Raw genomic sequence first — 23,195 nt, forward strand, 5'->3', positions numbered from 1 at the left:
AGACAGTAAGCCACATCCTGAGGTGGTGATGGGTGCTCCTGCTCCCCTCGGGAACAGGCCCCCGCCTCGGTCAATGTGGCTGGGCCGCTGCTGCTGGGCAGGCGGAGGGACTGACTGATGGATGCACCGCGTTCGGGGCGGCAGCCAGGCAGCGGGCGGGCTCCTGTCAGCGGCGGGGGCTCTGGGACCACCCTTGGGCTCCTCCAGCCTTCACCGTGACCTGGGGGAGGGAGCCAAGACCGAGGAGGTGCAAGGCCAGCGCTGTCCCTTCCTATCTGCCCCATCCTCGCCGCCAGCCTCGAGGCGGGAGGACACGGCGCGGCCACCGCCTGCTCCCACGCGAACGGGCCGGCGGAGCAGGTGCGGGGTCCCCGCTCTGAGGGGAGCGCTCCCCATCGCCACCGGGCCGCGGGGGGCGCCGCTCCCCGCCTGCCGCAGTGCTGGGGGCTGCTCCCCTCGCAGCGGGGAGGCGGAAAGCGCCGCGGTAACGGGGGGAACGAACGGGAGCGGCCCCGCTGCGGGCGAAACACCGCCCGGCCGAGGGACGCAGATGGGGGCTCTGAGTCACCCCTCGCCCGCTTCCCGCCTCGCGGGGCGCATGCGCGGCAGCGCCGGCGGAGTTGTGAATGGCGCGGCTGTTCGGGCCGAGTTTACGAGCCGGGAGGAAGTCGGAGGGGAGGGAGCGGGCTGGGGGCGGGAGCGGGCGGCGGCGGCGGCGGCAGCATCGAGCTCCGGCGGCGGCTGCGGCTGCTCTGCCTGCGCCGCGGGAGGAGGAGGGACGGGAGGAGGGAAGGGGGGGCTCCGCCGGCGGGGGCTAACAAAGGGCGAGGCGAGCGCTGGGGCTGGGACAGCGCGGGGCGGGCGGGAGGGAGGGAAGGAAGGAGGGCAGCCGGCGGCGGCGGCCCCACCACCATGCCGCGGGTTGTCCCCGACCAGCGGAGCAAGTTCGAGAACGAGGAGTTCTTCAGGAAGCTGAGCCGCGAGTGTGAGGTGAGGCGGCGGTGGCGGTGGGGCTCCCCCTTCTCTCTCTCTCTCTCTCTCTCCCTCCCTCCGCCCGTCGTAAGGAAAGTTTCCGCGGGCCGCGGAGGAGCCGGGGCAGCCCCGCGCCTCCCCTCAGCCGCGGCGGGAGCCGAGCCGGCGGCGCAGGGAAGCGCAGTCAGTGCACTCCGCTGCCCCCTTATCGCCGGGATTGGCCCCTCCTGATTGCGCGCCCTGTTCCCCGCAGATTAAATACACCGGCTTCAGGGACCGGCCGCACGAGGAGAGGCAGGCCCGCTTCCAGAACGCCTGCCGCGACGGCCGCTCCGAGATCGTAAGTGGCGCCGCGCTCCCCTCGGGGCCCGCTGGGACCGGGCCCGGCCGCGCTTGGCTCGTGAAATAAAAGTTTGAGGGACGCCGTCGGGGCAGCGAGCGCTGCGCGGTGCCCAAGCCCAAAGGCTTGGGGCCGGCCGTGCCGGGACGGTGCGTGGGGCCGGTCGGGGCCGCGCCGTGAAGGAGAGTTTTCCCTACGGAGCTGAATGACATCGGCTGCCTTTCAAACGCCGAGGGAAAGGAGGGTTTAGTGAACAGGCAACATTTCTGTCCGCCTTAGGAGTAGCGCTTTTTCGCTCGAAGGTGTCGGTTCGCTCCTGAGCGGGGAGAGTGGTTGTCTGGAGCGCCGGGGTGACAGGGAAGGAAGGAAAATCCCCCCAGCAGTGTGAACGGGCTGCGCTCCTTCCCTGGGCACGTGCTACAGCTACAAGCTTCTTATTTCAATATTCAGCTTTTTTTCTTTTTTTTTTTTCTTTCCGGAAACAGTAGCTTTGAGAAATGAGTAGCATTGTTCAGAAGGCGCTAGCTTAAAGTCCTGAGTGAGCTGTTTGATGTATTTGTGAACTAAATCAAATGCTTTTAAAATAAGGCTTTGAAACTTGCAACTTCAGCTCCGTTTTTCTCATTCATTAAGGTTAGTTACAGACTACTGTCGCCCTCTGAAATAAGAAGTGAGATGAAGTATAGCTCGGAGTAGTCAAGAACTGACTCGTTATTTCCTGGTTTGATTTCTGCTCCAGGTTGCTTCTATAGGATCAGTATCTCATAGCATTGTTAAGTTTGTAACGCTGTACTATTAAAATGTAGAAGTAACCTCTTTTTCTTTAACAGTATATAGTGAAAGAGAAGGTAAAATAGAAAATAAATCCCACTTCCACCAAGTTTGGTTTATGAGCATTCTTTAATTTCACGTGGTGTACATACTGCTAGTCAGGTCACAATGAAATTATTCTTATGCACAATGAAATTACTCTTATGCACTATCCAAAAATAGTTGAATACCAGTTGCTGTAACTGATCTTGTTCATTTTCATTTGTCAGTAAAAGGATACTCACTCAAGAGCATGGTTACCTTTTACTGAATAACTTTATTTTAGCTGAATCTTATCCCTGCTTGTTATCTCTTGTCTTAGAACCTGTAATATTATTTGTGAGAGGCCCCCTGTAGACAGGTTCTTAATTTTACTATTTATTTTACCTTCATTTTTCATTGTGCATGTTTGCTTCCTTTAAGAAATCACCAGGGAAACAATGGGTAGGTAAGGAAGACATAGTTTGCCAGCATTGGAAGTTCCGGCACAGGTGAAAGTGCATAATATACCTGAATCCCTCCCGTAAAAAGAGCGCCATGTAGCTTATAAACTAGCTTTCTAATGTAGCCTATGCAGTCATTTATATAAATGGGAAATTGCTATAGTTTCACCTTTGTATTTCTGAGCCTGCTGCTGCCTTTTTTTTGCCAGAACTTCATCCCTTGGAAGCAACCAGTGATGACTGTTCTACATATTTTCACTCTACTTAATTATAAAACAGGCTCTATATTTCTTCATCTGAAACATCTGGTTTTGTTTTGTGAACAGGGCATGAGTAGTCAGGTTTATTTAGAAATGTAGTGTGTGTAATGACTGATGTTAAAAAGAGCTAGTAATTTTACTTTTTTTTTAGTCTTGAATGTTTTTCCAGACATCAAGGATTTATTCTTTTATCTCCAAAGGGAGCCTTTGCAAATGACCTTACATATTTTGAAGCAGACAAAAACCCCCAGAGAACAGCTCAGGGGTTTAATGTAGAACCAGCAGTAGGTTGTTGGTTACGTATGTCAAACAGCTCTTGATTGAATAAAGGAAATAATTGCCAATATTACTGAGAAGTAACTGGGAAGTGTATTAAATAAGATTTCACGTTTACTGGTAATGCTTTGATAACTTAAATAACCTTACATGTTTGGATGGCTTTGGAAGGTACTTGTGTTTATGTTGTCTGTGTGTGGGTCAGGTTGCCCTTGTACTACCTGATAAGCTTTTCATAAAATTCAAGACATAAATGTCTGATAGCTTTTCAGACTGGGCTTTAAAAGGCTCTGCAGACAAAACTAGAGTTTTCTTACTTTCAAGTTTAAAACCATACCAGTGGTGTTATTTCTTTTTAAATTATTTTTTTAAATTTAATTTGTTTGTTAATTGACGAAAATTGATGGCTTTCATGTAGTCTTGTGTGGTTATTAGCAGGACTGTTCTCAAGTTTTTCATATTGACCTATGACTTGATTTGAGAAGCATATGGGTACTTTAACCTGGATGGTTTTGTCTGTTCAAAGGGAGGGAATAGACTTCAAAATCCAGAGAACAAATATCTACATAGCTTTTTAAATAGCTTATGGTTTAAGTGGTGCCTGCCTGACTCCATGAGGGTGTGGAATTTGTGTACTTTTATCTTCTTCTTTTCTCTGATATTTTCCCCCTGTTTTTCATGGCCTTCTAGCACACATTGGGGGTGGAAATAGGGAAGCATGGACACTTCGCTGTCTTGCTGGGTTTCCCACAAAGCAAGTACAGTCCTTTTGACCCAGTACCAGAACTGGACTGGTCCATAGGGCTTCAGTGGTCACCTGGTTTACTCTCAAAGATCTCACTCCTGGATATTTTAAATGTATAAATTAAGGAGTATGAAACGCATATTTACTAAAGATGCTTGGAGGTAGGAAAACAGTTATTGAACAGACTAAGTGGTGAAGACTCAGAGTCACAAATATTTGGAGATAGGTGTAATTATTTTGTTGATATGTAAATAGCATCCCTTAGAAAAGCAAAGGGATAATATAAGGTAGTCAGGCTGATAGTGATGGTCTGCAGCTCTGACAGATTTGATGCCTTCTATTTGTGCAAGTGTATTCCTGATGCAACTTCTATTACAGCAATTGAAATGATTGTCTTTCTGTCTTGTAAGGCAAACAAATATTAATGCACCAGTACAGGATTCTTCTGGCATTACTAGGACTGATTTGTTAATTTTAATGACACTGAGAATGTGCTTACAGGAGATAAAACATGCAAACAAAAACAACAACAGCAAACATTTTAAAATCTGTTTTTAAGGATAGCCTGGAAACAAGCCTGTTCGCAGAGCATTGGCCTCCCTTGGTGGAGGGGGAAGAGTCAAGACAAAGCACATCTACTTTCAAAATGGGGGGTATTAATCCTGTGACAGCGTTGCAGTCCATGACTAGAGCTATCTTAAATAACATGTAGCTATTGTGTCACAGGTAGCAGTACAGTTCTACCATAAAGTGGCTGAATTCTGGGTTGCTTTAAAGAAATCTGCTTGTCAGGAAATTCCAACTTTTAAACTGTAATAGTTGTATAGCTTTTAAGAAAAGCTATATTCTGGATTAATGGCCGCTTAAATCTAAGTGATCATGGTAATAAATACAGTCATTTGATTGTAACAAATTTTGTTTAACTCTGGGATTTTGAGAAGAGTGATATGCTGTGAGTCTGTATGAATATTCTCATGCTTACAGGACAACATGCTCACCTGTACCAGAGAAGAGTATAAATACTGTGAATCTGACTTCTGCTTGCAAAAATGTTATTTTTTATTTCATGGCTAGGAATTGCTCATCGTGGCTTGGAGTTAAGATATGCAAACAGAGAGTTTTTATAAAGAAAACTGAATCCCATTTTCATTTGAAATTGTAGGAAATTGTTTGCTTGAAAGCAATGTGTGCTTTTTCTAATGGGTTTAAACCAGTACCTTTAATAGTTTTACAAAGGGCTGCAGCTGAGAAGAATTCCTGCACTTGCCTTTTCTCACTGACACAGCATCTGCTGATCTGGGTATCACTGGTGTCTTAGTGTGGCGTGAGGACTTTGTCCTGTGAAGCTTGATTGAACTCTGTATTGATGCTGCATGCCAGCAGATGATAAAATAGGAATGTTTACGTTTCAGTTAAGTGTCTATCCGGCTGTAAGTAGATTGTTAAAGGAAACAAGTCCTTTTCTTCTGAAAAAAGTTGTCCTTAGTAACGGGTCTAAGGAGTTAATTTTCCTTCAGCAGTGCTTCTTGTAGAGATATGCAGCCTGTTTAAAAAGCATGGGCAGTTTTTAATGTTGCAGGTACTAAGTTGGTGCAGGGTATCCAGACAGAACTGAAAGGACAGATTCTAATGTCAGCAAAACTGATTTGAAAGAAGTATTGATTCCATGTTGTATTTTATATCTGAAGCAGCCAATGGCAAATGTTGTCAAAATGGAATCAGATGTTTGTAACTTAATACTTAAGAAAAATGATGAGTGCATGTTTTTGACTTTAAGTATTCTCTATGCTGCCTGGCTTAAGACATAAACTGATGTAAAAATAAATGACTGCCTGCATAATTTATGTAATGTCTTGCTCCCTGATCCTGTTTGTATTGATTTTTCTAAAAGGCTTTTGTGGCCACAGGAACCAATCTGTCTCTCCAGTTTTTTCCGGCCAGCTGGCAGGGGGAGCAGCGACAGACACCGACCCGGGAATATGTCGACTTTGAAAGAGAAGGAGGCAAGGTAAGGAGGAAATTGTTGAAACTGAAAGAAATTTTTATGTTGTGCTTATGATCTTACTAGTATGGATTACATGTATGATGTGAGATTTCTAATATTTCACATCTCCATGCAGGTAGGTAGTGACGTGTGTACAAGTGAAAGCTGGTAAGGTAAAATATTGCTTTGTTTTAAAGCATGCTAATGTTTAGGCAAATGGAAGAATTGGGAAACATGGACAGTAGTGGTGGCTTTGTATTATTTTGAAAAACATAACTATTTCTGCTGTCATGCAGAATAAGTTTTGGGGAGCAGTCTAAATTTGGTGTTGTGTAGGTACTTCTAAAGTGGTTCAGAAATTAGACTTTGGCCTATGAATTGTGGTAGGCTAATGAAAATTTGCACTTTCAACAGGTTATTTCATTGTGTCTTTGGCTGCCAGTTGATACAGCAAGCAGTCAGCGTGCTCTAAGTGGAATGACGCTTTTTCTCAGTTTCACCATCAGCTATAACACAGAAGCAGCATCACTTTCAGAATTGATTTCTGAATCTCTTTTTTCTGAGATGGTTGTCCCATAGACTGATATTGAAAGCTCGAATTCCCTAGTGACAGTGATGGTTACTGTGAAGCTGTATTAGATTTAAAGTCAGAAACCTTGCTTAATCTCATCAAAATAAAGTTACTGAAATCACTTACAGCTGGTTTTGTTTCACAGGAAAAACATACCTTTAAAATATAGATGCTGTCTCCTATCTATGCTACTGTAGGTGCTTTGGGACTGATCCAAAGATCACTGAATTCAATAGGAGACTTTCTGCAGAATTCAGTGGGTTTAGACCAGCACTTAAGCCCTCATAGTTTTTCTCTTTTGGACTAATTTTTGTGTGATATTTTTTATTTTTAAAAACTTTTAATGGGCTACAAAATCCTTCCTTTTGCCTAAATTTTTTAACCTACCCTTGTAACAAGAAACAGCTAATGCTACCAAACCTACCAAGCAGAAGGAAATACTTGAAGCATATTCAGGTTTAATGGCATATTGGGTCTTTTAAATGCTGCTAGGTGGAAGATAAATATTTCCTATAGTGGGAAAACTTGATTGGAAGAAAATAAATTCCTGAGGGCAGTTATGGTATGTGGAATTCAAGTTAATGAGTTTTTTTGGAAAAAATTGTTTTCCATTTAGTCCTGTGAGGCTTGCAGAAGTTTGACAAATTGGGGGAGAAGTGAAGTTGGCTGTCTGGGTACTGACTGCTTTGCTAAGGAAACTGAATTGAATCTGGCTCTTACTGAAAAATATTGATTCTGGCTCACAATTGAATGAGGAATTTTTCTTGTAATGTGTAAGAAGACTGAAGTCTCTCTTCTTGCCAGTTCAAAACTAATTTTATTTACTCCTATGATTTTTTTTTAACTTTGTTTTCTCTGAATGAATTCTTAAAGTACTGAACTACTTCATCCATTTTCTTGTGTTGTCTTAATCATGTAAGAGCGTGGTAGGTATGCTGTGTATTAAAATAGAACATGAGCCTCATTAATGAATGCCACTCCTTCTTTTATGTGTGTTTACAGTAAATTCTAGACTGCTTCACTGAAATGTTTAGAAAAATTCCTCTGAATGAGGCTAGAGGTGGACAAACTGATAAATGGGAGTAATGTTATGTTCTGGTATGGACAAATCACAAATTCACTGTTGTAATCAGCCCTTACTAGTGTAAATCACACATGAATGCAGGCTTGCTCTGTGCAGAATTAAACTTCTCTGAAAGTAAGCCACTCCCATGATTGGAGCAGAGGAGTGAGCAGAGTGGGAGAGTGTTTTACCTTATCAACGGAAACAGTTAAGAGTTTCATATGAATTGTCTGAGATTTTGTTCTCTCTAGATTTTTGTCATTTGGTTGAATTAAGAATTTCTTTCATAGGCTTCAGCAGTCTCTTAAAGCCATGTGACTTTTGTAGCTCTGTGCATCATTGTTTTATGAGCTTTGATTCTTGAAGCAGTGCATAATGTGTGTTTGTTCATCACTGGATTTATGCCAGCAAGGCATGTTTTTAATTATATGAATAAAAAAAGGCTATGGGGGGAGCTGTCAGTTAATAATTATCTTAGGCATTAGTTTGAGATCTAGAATGTAGATAAACTTACCAGCATTAGAATCTTTTTATTCTGGAATTCTGCTTTGGTGTTTGGCTAAACAAATGATGGCCCAAAATAGTTTATCCAGATTTGAAGTATGTCACTATTGTGCTAAAGCGGTTTTGTACACAGATTGACAAAGCTACCAATGCAGCATCTGCTAGAATTGCTGCTTAAATGATTGAATTTCAGAAAGTGCAACACTCTTGTGAAAGTTGGGATTCTGAAAATACATACTTCATAGGCTTGAGGTTTTTCAATCTGGTATTTCTTAACTGAGGGGTTTTTTTTAATATGCTTAATTTGCCTTTTAATTTGATGCATCTGATATTCACAATGGGTGGGTAGGCCTCTGGTGGATACCCTGTCTTCATTAATCCAAGAATTGGATGGCTCAGTGTACACTTAATGTTTCTACTCATTTTAAACTCAAGTTTAACTTTTTTTTTTTTTTAGATAGCTTTAACATTCTGTGCTGTCTTTGACCTGCAGCAAATTTAATTGTGTATTTGAGCAATTTTTCAGGTTTGTCATAGCAAAAGAAAAAGCAGCACTAAAAATAGGTCCCTAGATCATAAAAATGATAGAACATTGTATTTCATTGTGATTGTGGGTGTGTGTGGGGTGTGTCAGGTGCAGCGCATGTCCTGTTTCTGGGGAGCTGAACCATATTGGGGCTTTCTGATCCTCTGTTGTCAGCTAATGTCCAGGGTTTTTTTAATTTGTTTTTTGGTAAAGAATAAATGAATAGATGTTAAGAAATTGAAAGGTAGGGAGTGTAGTAGGTTAATGTATTGTCTGAACTATTGGATAATTAAACCTTGCAATTAAATGGACAGCTTTATTTTCACCTTGGTTTTCTGGTATCATTAATGACTTAGGCTAGTTTTATTGTGGTTAATGAAGTTCTTTAATTTTTATTTCAGTTTTGTGCTGATGACATACGAACTTAAGGCTGAGCTGTGTATGGACTTCAGTGCTCCTTAAAATCTAATCTTTTTCAAAGTCCCTTTGTTTTGTTAAGAACTGTGTGGTCAACTTTCTTTGCATGATTCATTTTGTATACTTCTTAGAGTAAGATAATGTCCCCAGTTTTCATTTGTTATTCAAGATGTTTCTATAGCTCCGTTCTTTCTTACTTGAAAGAACATTAGTTCTGAGATATTATTTTTTACTGTTTAAATACCAGTCACTGATGAAGTCTGTGAAGTTGTTTTACTTCCCCTCCCCTTTATAATACTATTCTCCATCTCATTCTAATGCAGCTTTATTTCCTGTCTGCTCTTTGGTGGCAGCTGCTCATAAACCAGAATCTTCCACACAGGCTTATTTCACTCTAATACCCTATGAACTCTGCAGCTTTGGAGGAAAACACATCAGGCATGATTTAAATTGATTCAGAGTGCCTGCTGTGCCACATGTGATGTAGCTAGGATTTCTACTCATTAACCATTAACTTTGTTCTAGCCATAACTAACGATTGTCAGTTTTCTTCCTAAAGATGCTGAGTTTCTACTTGCACAGTTTTTTGTCATAACCAGATCTTAATTTATGAGAAATACCTTAATTTCTGTGCTAATCTGTATTGAATCAGAAGTTCTACTTTAATTTCTTTGGTCGCCAACATTTCCTGAAGAAATTAGATGTAACATTACTTTGTCTTCCAGACAAGGTTGAAGTAGCAGCTTTCATTTTCCTTTCTTTAGGTATACTTACTTTTTGAAAAAAGGTAATGGTGCCTGGGAAACCAATTTACAGTTTCAGCCTTATTTTACTCTGCAGTAGTAATAACCATACTCCTTAAGTTCCTGTATTTTCAGTCTAGTAGTATTTGGGGTTTTTGCATTGTCATAGTTGAAAATATTCTCACAGTTAGCAGTTACTTGTATGTGTTCCCTGAAATCCATTGAGTCACTGGACAAAAGGATTTGATTTTTTACCAGATCAGTGGGAAAGGATGCATGATGTTAGGGATTTAGGGGGAAAAAAAAAGGCAAAAAGCATGCTAGAGCCACAATATATTAATTAAAGATCATACTGTGGTGTGCCACCACATAGGGTGAACTATAACAGCCCTAAGATGCTTGTGGTCTTCCCAATTATTGAGATTTCATCATTCTATTTGTCTGTAGTAATATAATGCTTCTTCAAATTATTATGAAGGTCTCCGTTTAAAGCATTTCATGAGACAGTGCTGCAACCCTGAAGAGCTGGGCACCACCTAACAAAAGTTCACAGAGCTGTCTGTGTGTGGTGGAAGCATATGGACACCTTAGATGGAACTTAGCTAAAAAGCTGTCAACTTTAACCTCTAAGGAGTATCTTGGAATTCTTTGTTCATCCTCTTTTATATGCGAGGATATTTTGTTTCCAGTGAGCTGTGCTACTCATAAATGCCTTCTTCAGAGTCTTGTTTCCAGATCCAAGGTCGAGGAGAGGTTCGTTGCATGGCTCTGTAAAGTCCTTGACCAGTCCCTTTATGTACTGGTGGGTTAGGAAAACATTATTTTGGGGTCAGATTTTTGTCATGTTTGCCTGTTGTTCTCTGCCTTTGTGCTAGCCGAATGATACACAATTCCTCCTCTGGCTTAGTTTCAGCTTGCTTCAGGAATGCAGAGCAGGGAAGATCTGACTCGTGCCTGTCCTCAAAGCTGGTGCTTTTCCTGAGCAACCTTAAACAATTGTTATCCTCCTGCTCATGCCTGCATGATGACCCCAAACCCCAAAACCTTGTGGTAGCTGGGAGAGATTCTTCTGTGAGAAGCAGCAGGTGGTCAGTGAAGGGACATCAGCTGCTGGACTGTCTGTGTGCTCAGGGCGTTCGAGGTACTTTTGCCTGCTTCAGCCAAGGGAAGTGGTGTTGTCCTGATGAAACCCACATCACTGTTGTTCCTTTTGATCTTTCTCAGGCTCGTCCGTGAGCTTTAGACAAGGAGGTCAGTGTGTGGTTATTCTCACAGCAGACAAATGGGTTTGGTGATGTATCCGGTTTGTACCTAGCCTGGCTAAACAGCTTGATATATATTTTTTTTTTTTCTTGGAGTTGCTTGGTGGGAGTCCTGTAAAGGCTTGGTGGATGAGAAGAATCCACTTTTCTTGATGATCCCCCTTGATCAGTTTTCATCCAGGATCATCTATATGGTTTGAGTAAAATACTAGTTTTCTATAGATGCTTGTGATTACAGAATTTGTTATTGTGTTTGTGCTTAAGAGGCCTTTAGCTGGCAGAGACTTCTCAGTTTCTTTTTCTTTCTATTATTTTTTTTTCTTCCCAGCAACATCCTTTGTTCATGCTCCTAAATCCATTTTTGCTTTAGAGGAGAATGAAACCTTTTCCCTTTTTTTCTGCCTAGATACTTGGAAGTGTTCTTCCTTATGCTCTGGTGTTGCATAGAGGAGAGCTTTTTAATCCAAATTCCATCTGAAGCCACAGTCATCGTGTACCTGCGCTTATTCGCTTTACCTGACAATTAGGAGATGCCTCTATGTGTATACAGTTTATACACCATGAACAGTTAGGAACTTGGATTTTGGGAAGAGAAATCTTTAGAGGACATAGACTGGACACGTTGTCCTGGCAGGCAGCCACTGGCTGGGTTTGGACAGTTGTTCCTGCAGAGTGATTTATCATCGGGTGCCCTCCGCCACTGCAGCGTGAGTCACCCCAGGCACCTCTCATGTGATGAGTATCCACAGCCTTTCCCCTGGAATCCTTTCACCCCCCCATCCTCCAAATACTTCTGTGACTGCCCACAGCCTTGTCTGAGCATTACAGTGCAGGCAGTGACGATACCATTTTGAAACAATGCTTGGGAGCAGTATTGCAGCACAGCTGTGGAAGTACTTAAGGTCTGCTGTCAGTAAAACTGCTTCTGCTTAGCTTTTATTATGTATTCTAAAAGCAGTTATTCAGTCATACTGCCTTGAACTCTTTCCAGTGGCTTAAATGCACTCGTTAGAGTTGTATAGACAAGATTTCAAATATACCCATGTCATCATCCTAAAGTTTCCCAGAAGAGGAACAAAATCGGAGTTAGTGAGCTAAATTTTGCATTTGAGAAGCAGCTATATATAAGAACAGATGAGTGCTGTGTGGATGAAAGCAGTACTTGAGATCTCTGCAGCATAGATGCTGGAAGAAGTCCAGGCATTTGGGTTGTTGAATCCTCTTGTTTGCATATCAGTCTCCACTTACTAAGCAAAGTTGCTAATATTATGCTTCTCTCCTCTTCTTATAAATGAATGAGAAAAGTAAGAGCATCATTGTTGAGAATGTCTGCTTCTTTGTGAAAATCACTTAATAATTCATATTAAAAATCAGAAAAGTTCAATAAGATGACGAAACATTTGCTTCAAGAAACTGTCATTTTTCTGAAAGTTACTGAAATGGTTCTTCAAGCTTTATTGTCCAAAGCACAAGTAATGAAATGAGCTCATTAGCTTGCAAAATTGCAAGTTTGATGTTACTCTGTTAAAGAAGATTTCCAGTCATTGCTAAGGATGTTTTCTGCAGAAGCTGATCGTTTTCTACAGAGTAATTATGACACTATGAAATTTTATTGAATGATGAAAGCTGAATAGTTGTTATAGTATACAAAAGACAAAAAAATTACTAGCATTATTTTAAGCCTTGATGCAGCACTACTTCTTGAGTAAATGTTTGAACAGTTTTTCCAGACTTGAATCCTGCTTAAGGGGAAGGGTGAGGCTCTTGGAGTGCTCAAGAAGGCAATGAAAGCCAAAGGGTAGAAGCAGCAGCTTTTCTTGCTCCTCTCTTGCTTGGGTCAATTCCTGGATGTTTTTATTAGTTTCTTCCCCATATTGTCAAAATCAGGTAACTTCTATTTTGTATAGTTGAGTATATTTACATTATATGTTTCAAAGTTTCAGTCCAAAAGTAGAAGATTAGTAGGCTGTTTATTTGCACCCAGGTAGCATGGTGTGCAAGTGATGTGTTTGAGATAAACCTCTCTTTCTAATCTTCTGTTGCAGTTGCTGGTTGTAACTCATTTTTGCTGTGTGATTTTCTAAAAGCTTGAAAAAAACCAAATTTCACAACCAGTTTTGAAGTTTCTGCCTGGAAAATATTCTGTCAATGTGGCAGAAAACTGTGTGTGTCTGTTAGTTACTGGGCTCGTGAGCAGAAGCATGCATGTGTACTTGGAGCCACAAAACAAGCAGTGATCTCCTGGCAATATTTTACTGCAAAAGCTATTCTTTTTAATTATTGCAACTGGGTCCTTTTAAAATGCATGCCTTCTCCATTAAAAGGGAGAGTAGATTCAAAATCCAGCCATCTTACTCATGTAGAATCTAGCAGTAAAGATAGGCTGATAAAAGACCCTGTAAAGTTTCACAGGGGAAAACCCCAGCATATATTTGCCTTTCAGATTTTTCTTGTTATGCCCCTTGCATTTTTGTTGATTTTCAGTTCCAGCTCTGTGGTTGGTTCTGTCTTTTGAAGGCAGAGGAATAGAGCCTGAGCATGAGATGCATTTCCCTTTGGGAGGCATTAGTCCCTTCTGTAGTGACAGTGTGAAAACTAGAAGCTGTGTACTTTTTGCTTTGTATTGGGGTTTTTTTGGTGGTTTTGGTCAAGTCTGGTTCGTGTTTTCTGCTTAGTCGAGAAATTGCAGTATTTTGGAATGATGAACGGTATCTGGAGACTTGGTTATTAGATGATGAGTATAATTTCTGTGCAGTAGCATTTTAGTATTTTTCTATGTGAGCTTCTAAGCATAAGTACTGACCAGTGATCTTAATCCAGGAATAAAATGCTCCACAGATTTTAATCACATTTGTTCTGACATCCTTACTGCTTCGTATCTGTTCTTAGTTATAGACTTTGTTTTCAGTTAAGTGAAATAGCAACCTGCATAATTTAATGAAACATCGATCTGCTTTCGAAAAGGAGTCATAATTACATAGTTGAGCTAACTATGCAGAAAAAAGCTAACAAATGCAACCAACCAAAAAAACACCAGGTTTTCTACAAGGGAATTTTAAAGTCTGGCTCTCCAATAAGGTAAGGAAAATTCTTCAGCTATTCTTTTTTTGATGTTTTAGAAACCAGACCCCATCACTGTAGTATTTCAGTAGTACACAAAGCATGTTGAGAGAGGTTTTGTCACAGCTCTGATATTACTTAGAAAGATATTTTTGAAGTGAGTCTGTACATGGGTATTTTTGCTACATAGAACTGTAAAAATGCGTTATATTTCATCTCAATCTTTACTGATACTTGTAATAAAACCTGGTGACTTATATAAGCATACTTTAAAATTGACCAAAGTACATTATATCAGACCGTCAGGTTTTGCTATGAAGTTGAAAATTCATATCATAGAGAGGTGTGGTATGTTCGGAGGTGTTTTTCTAGTTGTGAATTGGAGTGCATTCTTTCCTCAGTTGCAAGTGAAATGTGTCTGTGTGATCAGAAGGAAGCAGAGCTGAAGGAACAGGTCCCAGGCAGAGAAACAGTAGTGCTGGGCACAACAGGGTGTCCCTGGGCAGTGCTCCTGCCCTGGCCAGAGCTGTCCCAGGAGTCCCACCTTGCCACCTGCTCAGGAACCAGCAAGGACCTGTTGGTGGTGGTGTGGTACAGCTGTGCCATAGGTGCCACCCTTGAGAAACTAGAAGCTGTATTCATCTTGAAAGCCACAACTGGGTCATCTATGTACAAGTGTTTAGGAAAGATTCTTGTTTGGTCAGAAAGTATCAATTCCTGTACATTTTTGCAGAAGAGTATAAGGTTTGAATTTTAACAAAACCTCATTCTCATATAATGGAAGAAATTCCAAGACATAGCTTTTAGAATAGAAGACATTTTCTTTGTGCATTCTGAGAAAGAATAATATGTTTTGAGGCACAAGACAGAAGGATTGATCCAAATTAAAAGAACTGAAAGGTCTTATTTCACTCAGTCGCTTCCTAAATGGGATTCTTTTCAGCTGTTTCTATTTATGTTTCATTCCAGTTTAAATTATGTTACAAGGTTAGTGTATGGGAATTAAACTTATAAAGTCAGATAAATGCTGTAAACTCTGTTCATGACTTGGTCACTTGTCAATATCTGAAAGTGTAGTGTGAAACCTTGACTGAAGTTACCAGCTTTTGCTGTGACTTCAGTTGTTGTTACACCAATGAAGTTACTATTCTGTTTTGTTCACCAAATAATTGAGGGTTTTAGTGTATAAGTTCTGTTGCAAAGTTTTAGAAAAGCTTTTTTCTTTCTTTTTTTTTTTTGCATTTCTTGCTTCCTCTCTTGTGCTTTGCCCCCCTCTCTGAAACGCAGGCTAGAGACCCCTCTCTGTGATATGAAAGTGTCTTGGTATTTTGGGGAGAACACAGGGATGGGACTGATGCAAACTTACATTTCAGAGCAGTTGTGCCGCATCTCTATGGCAAGACTGCAGCATTTTATTTTTGAAACTGTATATATAATCATATGCTGTTGCTGTTAAAGGAAACAGTTGAATACATAATTTCTCATTTGAACATTTTGTACAGGTTGTTTCCTTTTACTTGCTAGTGTATACAGATACTGTTAAGAGAAGCTGAAATGATGAGGTTAGCCTTACCCGATTTAACACCTTTCTTTCTTGGAGTAAGTGTTCAAAGCTGTTTCTTTCTTAGTGGTCAGTGTTTCACATATGAATTCACCAGGGAGACTGCTGTTCAAATACTTAAAAGTGGGGTATGATTCAGGGGAAGGTGGGATCAGAAGTGGGATGGATGGACAGATGTGGCTCAGCCGAGAGGGGCCGCGGGGCCGCCTGTGTGAGTGGTTATGAATGGGCAGATGTGTGCGTGATGAGGCAGAGGGTGAGTCAGAACTGAGCCTCTTCTGAAAGAATGCATTTTGCTCCAGTGTGCTGGGAAAATGAAAACAGAAGGGAGGGGACTGCACCACTTCACTGGGGACTGGTGTTTCCTGGGGGGTGAAGTTGATCTCCCTGGCTCTGGCTGTTGTGAGCCTGCTGATTCATTAGTTGGTGGGTGGTGAGAACAGTGTGCAATCTCTGGGGGAGGAAATGGCTTGGTTGCTGTAGGGAGAAGGAGCATTTTCTGTAACTGCAGGATGTGTGGATGGAGCACACAGATAGCATACCTCCAGCAGATCAGTTAAATGTCCTGCTGTTGTGAGATAAGGGTTTACTAGATGACTAAAATAGGATGTGAAACTGAGGGTTTTTGTCTTGTGCTAAAATAAAGTAGCTTTTAAAAAAGTTATTGAGAATTGTTCTCTATTTAAATAGTTTGGATTTTAAAATATGAATGAGTGGTGTTACAGGAGCCATGTCCCTGCCTGTTCTTAACGAGAGATAACTCCCAGTTAGTTGGAGTTGGGGGAGAGGGTTGCTCATTTAAATGCAGATGAAAAGAAATAACAGATTAGTTGAAAGAGTACAAAAGGGAAGGTGAGATATAGTATATGTTGAAGGTGTGGCACAGAGGTCTTTGAGAACAAGCCAGCGGGGAGGCATAAACACAGCTCAACAACTTAAGAGCCCAACTAAGCCTATTCATGCAGCACCTTCAAGTTTGTGTGTATTTATTGTGCTGTTTGTCCTCTGTCCAGATAATCTGCCAGCAGATAGAGTGTTTACTCTTGCTGGTTGTTCAGTCAGCAAGCAGAATATTTGTTCTAATATGAAAAGCCTGTTTCCAATATTAAAGTAACATGTCTGTTTGTCATTTAAAAATTCTAATGCTACTTTGGTCTGTAGTAGGAGTTTGAGATTGAAGATGTCATTTGAGATTAAATCAATTCTGTAATAGCCACCTGAACAAAAATTCAACTGCTATAAAACTAGTAAAAATTCCATATTTCAATATGTGACTGTTTACCTAAGTCTCGTAGTCTAACAAAGCTTTGGCTGTGCCAGTATGTGGAAAATGAAGGTGCAAAATGGGAGAGAACTTATTCTCATCCTTCAACATGTGTACAAAAATTTTTAACTTATTTACACAATTGTCCACTGTCAGTGGCAGAAAATCCATACTTCCCTTGGTTTATAGGATGGACTTTATTCTGAAAAGAGGCTGCTGTATAATTTAGCTGTTCCTCTTGTGTGTCCTATAATGGTGTTTCTTTATGTAGCATTGAATTTGTCCACCGAATATGAATTCGGTAATTGCCTGACTTCCAACCTTTCCTCCTTCCTTCTGTTCTGTAGCGCTTTTCACCTGTCTCTTGAATTTTACAGCACTGACTGCCAGACATTATTATGAAAACCACCCAGAGGTGTGTGGAGGATTTATAAATTTATTTAAATGCAAGTAATCTGGGATTAGCAATAAAACCTTGAAAGAGTTGTTCTAACAAAGACATGCTTTTATCTACTTCTATAATATTAGGGAGGGGGGAATTTTGGGTCTTTTTAGAAATAATGCAGCTTTTGCCCTTGGTCTCCTACCATGACTGTCTTGAGGCAATTTTCAGAGCAGACAATTCAGAAATTTTTAAAAGACCACTTTGCTGGATTTTGAGGTGCCATAATCATGTGTTCACAGACAGAGCAGTAATTTATTAATAATTCTGTTAAGTTCAGAAGTTGAAAGGGAACCAACATGGCTTTATCTGAAAAGAAGGAAATGTGTGGTTAAACGTTTTTGGCTATAATCTTAGGTGGTTTCCATTTTCCTGAAAGAGGAGAGGGGGGAAAAGGAGTTTAAATTCCTTTCTCTAAAACAAATTTAAAAGTACCAGTGTGCATTATTGTGTTTTAGTGAGAGAAAAGTTCTTGCATAAGCTCGTGGGGTTTCAGGATGAATGATTACTACGTTTGAATGATTATGTGGTAATTTCAAAATTCTGAATATCTTGAAAAGGAATTCATGCTTTCAGAAGTAAAAAATGTTTGTTTATCAGAGTTTTGAAGACCTCCTGAATCTGGTGGTGTAAGGCTTCCAGGGCTCTGATTCAGGAGCAAGGGCAGACTACTTTATCTGAAAGGTCAGGCTGCGTGCCAGGGGTTCCCAAGCTGCTGTGTCAGCAGCTCAGCTGTTGGCTGGTGTGCTCAGGGCAGATTGTAGGAATCAGGAATCACATCAGCTCTGTCAACTTGTTTCCCTTTGACTTCTGAAGACTTTCATAGAATTTGCAGCACTGCTCAGGCTTCCAGGTGATGCTTAAGGCATTTGAAGTATTGAGCCCTCAGCAGCTACATCTGAGCTACCTGCTGTTTGCACTGAGGGAGGAAGTTTGTGTGTAGTGCACTGGCAGCTGCAGTGACCAAGGCAGTTGAATGGCCACTGAAATGAGTTAGTGGCAAAATAATACTCCTTATCAAACAAACAAACAAAAAGTATTCCTGGACAACTTGGAAAGCTGGTTTTGTCATCTGTGGGAAGGCCTATGTCCCAGGCTGCTGTTGTGGGCCAGAAGGATCAAGGAAGTTGAGTGAAAGGTAAACTCTAAATGAAGATCAGCAAAGTGCTTGTTTGCTCCTGTGAAACATAACCAGCATTAGAGTACAGGCTGTTTTGTCTTTACAGACCCATGGTTAGCTTATACTGCCTTTTTATTTCCCCTCTTGAATATTCTTCATTTTCCTTAGAAGAGAATGACAGTTTCAGTAGCCTCTCTTATCTGTCCTTCACTTCTAAACTAATTAAACACATTTATTAAATTGATGCTGCGTCCTTCATTTGTTTCTTGTGAGACGAACGAGTGGAGACTGTGCTGAAGGGCTGCAATGTATTTCATGTGTTTGAAATGTTTAATCTTGAAATGAGGGCTGTGGGAGGTGGTTTCCTGGTAGTCCACATCTTACTCATGCTGGTTCTGACATCTCTGCTCACAGAGGCTGTTGGCCAGTAGATGTGCCTGGTGTGCTGTCCCCACGGTGTGCTGTCCCCACGCAAGGCCGAGGTGTGATGACTCTCACAGATGATCTGTGAGTGCAGGCACAGAAAACCTGGCTGTGCTCTTAGCAGAGACCCTGCAGTAGAAGTGCTGGTGGGAAGAAGATAGCTCAAACTAACATTTATTGCCTCATTATTGAGCTGCTGCATGCTGTACTAATTAAAAGGTCTAGAGTACATCACTTCATACCAAAGTGTAATAAGTAGTAAAACTCAGGCTTGGAGATCAAATGTTTGTTTTCTTTGGCAAATAACATTACATTGTTTGTCACTTCGATTCATGTTATTTGTTCCTTTTCTTCCACCCATGGGATGCCTTTCATGTTGTTGAGTGCTTAATTCTGCCATCACAGCCTTTGCATAAGGGGGGCTTGCCTTCCTCTGTGCCGCCTGCTTCTTGAGCCCTTTCTTTTTTTGCTTGAGTGGCCTTAGTTGGTAAGTGTGGAACTGAGCAAGTAGGCACTGTGGGGGCGCTTTGAAATGCGTTATAGTGCTAAACATCAATTACGCTTTGATGAGGATTTGCCAGAGGATTAATTTAGAGCTGTTAGAGGAGGCACTGTGTGAAAGTTCCCCTACCTAGCTGAGCCTGAGCTGCTCCTGAAGGCTGAAAAAACTCAAATGGAGTTCGAATGTCTAAGCAGTCCTTCACTCTGAAGTGGGTGCAGGTTTGCCTCTCTAGTGATTCAACACGGACAAACTCCTGTTCCATGAGAGGTTTTGAATTGCCAAGTAGGCTGAAATAACTACTGAAGGTTGATTTTATTTTTTAATTTTTTTTTTCTTTTCTGTACAATTCAGGTAATTTTGCTGTGACTCTTTATTTTATTTAAGCCTGATGTCATTAAGTTTAACATGCCAAACTCATTTAGGGCTGTATTTGCTTTTTTTTAGGTTCCCTTGTGACATCACTGTATTGTCTACTGTTATCTAGATGTAGGGCCTTACGATCATGCATTATTCTGTGCTGCAGCACAAGGCACGGTGCACATTGGTACTGTACTTGGGTTTCATCAGCTGATGTTGCTTCTTTTTAAAAGCCTTTCACACATGCTAGAATTGACACAGGAAGACTTCCTTATTTTTAGCACAATGTGTATGTGGTGTATTTTACTGAACTCTGAGTAGTTGGTAAATATGAGGAGGACTGAAACCAGTGCTTGCTCTTTGTTGAAGTCGCTCATTTATTGGGATAAAATATAGTGTTTCTCAGGAGTAGGAAGGTGTGTGCTCATTTAACTAATTGAAATGTGCTGTAAGATCCTCCCTGTCTGGCAGCATGCCACTTCCTTTGTGATACAAAGGTAAGCTGACTAGAAAGACCCCTAGTTTAACTGCAAGCAGTAAGAATTCTAACTAAATCCTGGTGCATGCCAGTTTATAAAATGAGAACACAGCTTAAATTTATTCCATCCAGTACAGTAGGCAAAAGTTAAAGCACTCACTTGATTAAAATGAGTTCTTGGAAAGGAAGCAGTAGAAGCTGTTAAATGGAGTCTTATGTTACCAGCTGGTTTGGATGTTCTTCTAAGAATACATATAGAAACTTCCTGGATCAGTGTTTTCATTGTGCAGGCACATGTGTAAGAGCTTGCAAATTCATAGCATGTGTTTTACTTTTATTCCAGGTGTACTTGAAGGCACCTATGATTCTCAATGGTGTCTGTGTAATCTGGAAAGGCTGGATAGATCTACAGAGACTGGATGGTATGGGCTGTCTGGAATTTGATGAAGAGAGAGCACAGGTAAGACAGTCTGCCCTTGGCTACTGTGCCATACATGTTTGTTCTTCTGGAGGGAAGCACAGTTTTTGCCTTCATTTTGAGTATAAACTCCAAATAAGACTCACAGTACAGAAGTTCAGAAATGTGTTTGTAGCTAAACACTAGTTTAGCTACATTAGGTCAAAATATTAGGGGCAGGAATCATTTGTAACTTACAACTTTGAGTGATTTTGCACTGTTACTATGCTACAGAATAATAAAGCATTTAAAAAACTATGCCTGTAACTTGTAGCAATAGAACTGGAAAGTCTATTTTAGCTGTTTATTTTAGGGTGGTTGAGGGGTTTTTGGTAGCTTTTTGTTTTATTACATATGAGTGAGAATGAATAGAGTTTTTTATTTGTCCTTTGGCACTGATGGACTCTGCTCTGTTAAGGTATGGCAGCTTTCAAGAACTCACTTCCTATCTACCTACTTCCTACCAGCAAAATTACTGTCCAGCCCCTGAGTCTTTGGACAAGAACAAAGTCAACACAAAGGAAATGCCTTTCAAAGTGGATATCACAGAGAAAAGGTTCACTTGCACAGCTGTAGGGTTCTTTAATTTAGTCAGACTTGAGATATGTCTTTGCTTTTGAGATGTAGTTTGGTAACAAATCCACTTAATTAATATTAAAAGCTGCTGCACCTGGTTTGTGTGAGCTTCTGTGCAGATCACCTGCCTCTGTATTGGAGAGTAAATTGGATGTAGTAACATCAGTTACCAGAGTTATGACTTACAATCTATATTTTGTGACAAACTCAGCAGTTCATTTCTGTAGTGAATAGTTGAACTGGTTTGTGTGACAGTGGTGATTGTCTTTGTTATACCCTGTGTGTGTCATACATTTGGGTGATTTTTGCAAAAACTTAACATTCACACAAACTGTTTTACCAAAGTACCTTGACATTCCCTTTGCCCTGTGAGGGTTTGCTCCTGGCAGTTGTGCACTGGAACTGATATAAAGAAGGAGGCACTTTCTATTTCCACTGTTTGCCTCATTCTGAGCCCTCACTTCCTTGGAGTTTCCCTTTTAGTCCTTCTGCAGCCACCATTGGTCACTATGTAACAAATAGAAACCCTTTGATTCCTCCAAAGTACCAAGAACACACTCTGTTGTGCTTTGCCTCTCCCTAACTTAAGAAACTAATTTCCACATAATGAGGTGATGTTAATGTGGCTGTGTTCTTGATTAAGTAGAAACACTTTGTGTCAAAGTGTCTTTGAAGCAGTCACAGCCCTGCACACTTCCATCATGGTGCCTAGAAAGAGAGAAAAGTCCTGCCACCCTTTGTCAATCCATGAGAAAAGCCACAGACCAAAGCTTTTACTTGAAATCCGCTCTTTGCTGTGCATTCACTACTTGCAAAACTGTGTCAGTGACTTGAGCAAGCTCAGTTCCAGCTGCAGCAGAGTCACTGCTGTGGACTCCATGGATTAGGAGGCCTTCAGGCTGTACTGCCTTACACGGCCAGGACAAGTGTAGAGCCCTGAGGAATGTGCAAGATAAATTCCAAGGTTCTTTATCTGTAGTTATTAAGTTTGATACATAATGCTAAGTCACAGGACTTCTGAACTGAGAGCAGGCTGATGGGAACATGCCCTCAAGAGGAGACAGTGTCACTCTCTCCAAAACTGGAGAGTGTCTGAAGAAAGTGGGTACCCTTCCAAAAAGGAGAGGGGTCAGATGACCTGTGGGTTTGATTTTTCTCTTCTTAATTTCCCAATAAATGTTTTTGCAAGTGCTTGGATTATTTTAGTTTCCCAATGTGTATATGCTGTCTCAACAACACTTAACAATTCCCTTCTGTTGTCTTCAGAAAATGTTTGTGCACTGAAGTTGTGATTTACCCTTTTTGTGTGTGAGGGGATGTGTGTATGCTCTCAGGTGTCAGTGCTTTCCTGAGTTGTGAGTACAGGGTGCTGAGCTGGAGGTATAGCACTGTATGGATCTACAGAGATGTTTGCACTCAGTTACAGGTGTATAACTTGTTTATAGTTTATGATTCTTGGCGACTGTGAGGTCATCATTGGTCATTCTATTTGCTACAGTAGTAGTACTTAAGGGTACCCAGTGTCGTAAGGAATGGTACAGACACAGGAGTAGCTGCACCCTTATATGTGTTAGTATTGTAAACATTCAGGCAATCTTTTACACTCATCAGTTTCCTTTTTCCTGTATCTGTCACTGTGCTTCCTTGTTTAAAGCTGTTGTAATGTTGGTAGTGGCAGTTGACCGAACTGCTGACTTTGACCCTAAAATAACACTGATGTCAGAGGGGGCTTAAGTGCCTCAGACGGTATTGCCTGTGTACCCACTGTCCTTTGTAAGAGCTCCAGCCACTCTTCACACCCCCCTCACTTTTGGAAGCTTGTCTTATGCAAATATAGTGCTCTTGCATTTTCCTGTCTCTTACCAATTTGTACTAATGCTGGGATCAGATAAAATTTTTCTTTGCTGTCATACTTTGGAAAATATACTACCCTTCACCAGGTAACCAAATATTTTAGGTAGAGAATGCACATGTGCTAACATTGAAGTATTTTAATTGTACCTGTTAAGCTAGTGGTTTTTCTACTTAATCCACAGCCT

At 41.2% G+C, this 23,195-nt stretch overlaps 1 protein-coding gene across 3 annotated transcripts in view; it reads left to right on the top strand.

The window, feature by feature from the left end:
• The first annotated feature begins 867 nt into the window (after positions 1-867).
• CBFB (core-binding factor subunit beta) overlaps positions 868-23,195 on the top strand; it is a 39,254-nt gene continuing 16,926 nt past the window's right edge. For 2 of the 3 annotated variants that reach the window (XM_039558236.1, XM_039558235.1), the window contains exons 1-4: positions 868-990; positions 1,226-1,312; positions 5,738-5,854; positions 20,467-20,583. In XM_039558236.1, coding sequence (XP_039414170.1) covers positions 913-990; positions 1,226-1,312; positions 5,738-5,854; positions 20,467-20,583 — 399 coding nt within the window. In that variant the 5' untranslated portion in view covers positions 868-912. The remainder of the gene's footprint in view (positions 991-1,225; positions 1,313-5,737; positions 5,855-20,466; positions 20,584-23,195) is intronic. The other variant, XM_039558237.1, reaches the window with a different exon arrangement.

The sequence above is a fragment of the Corvus cornix genome, chromosome 11, assembly GCF_000738735.6.
Source record: "Corvus cornix cornix isolate S_Up_H32 chromosome 11, ASM73873v5, whole genome shotgun sequence".
In the NCBI taxonomy this organism is placed as follows: Eukaryota; Metazoa; Chordata; class Aves; order Passeriformes; family Corvidae; genus Corvus; species Corvus cornix.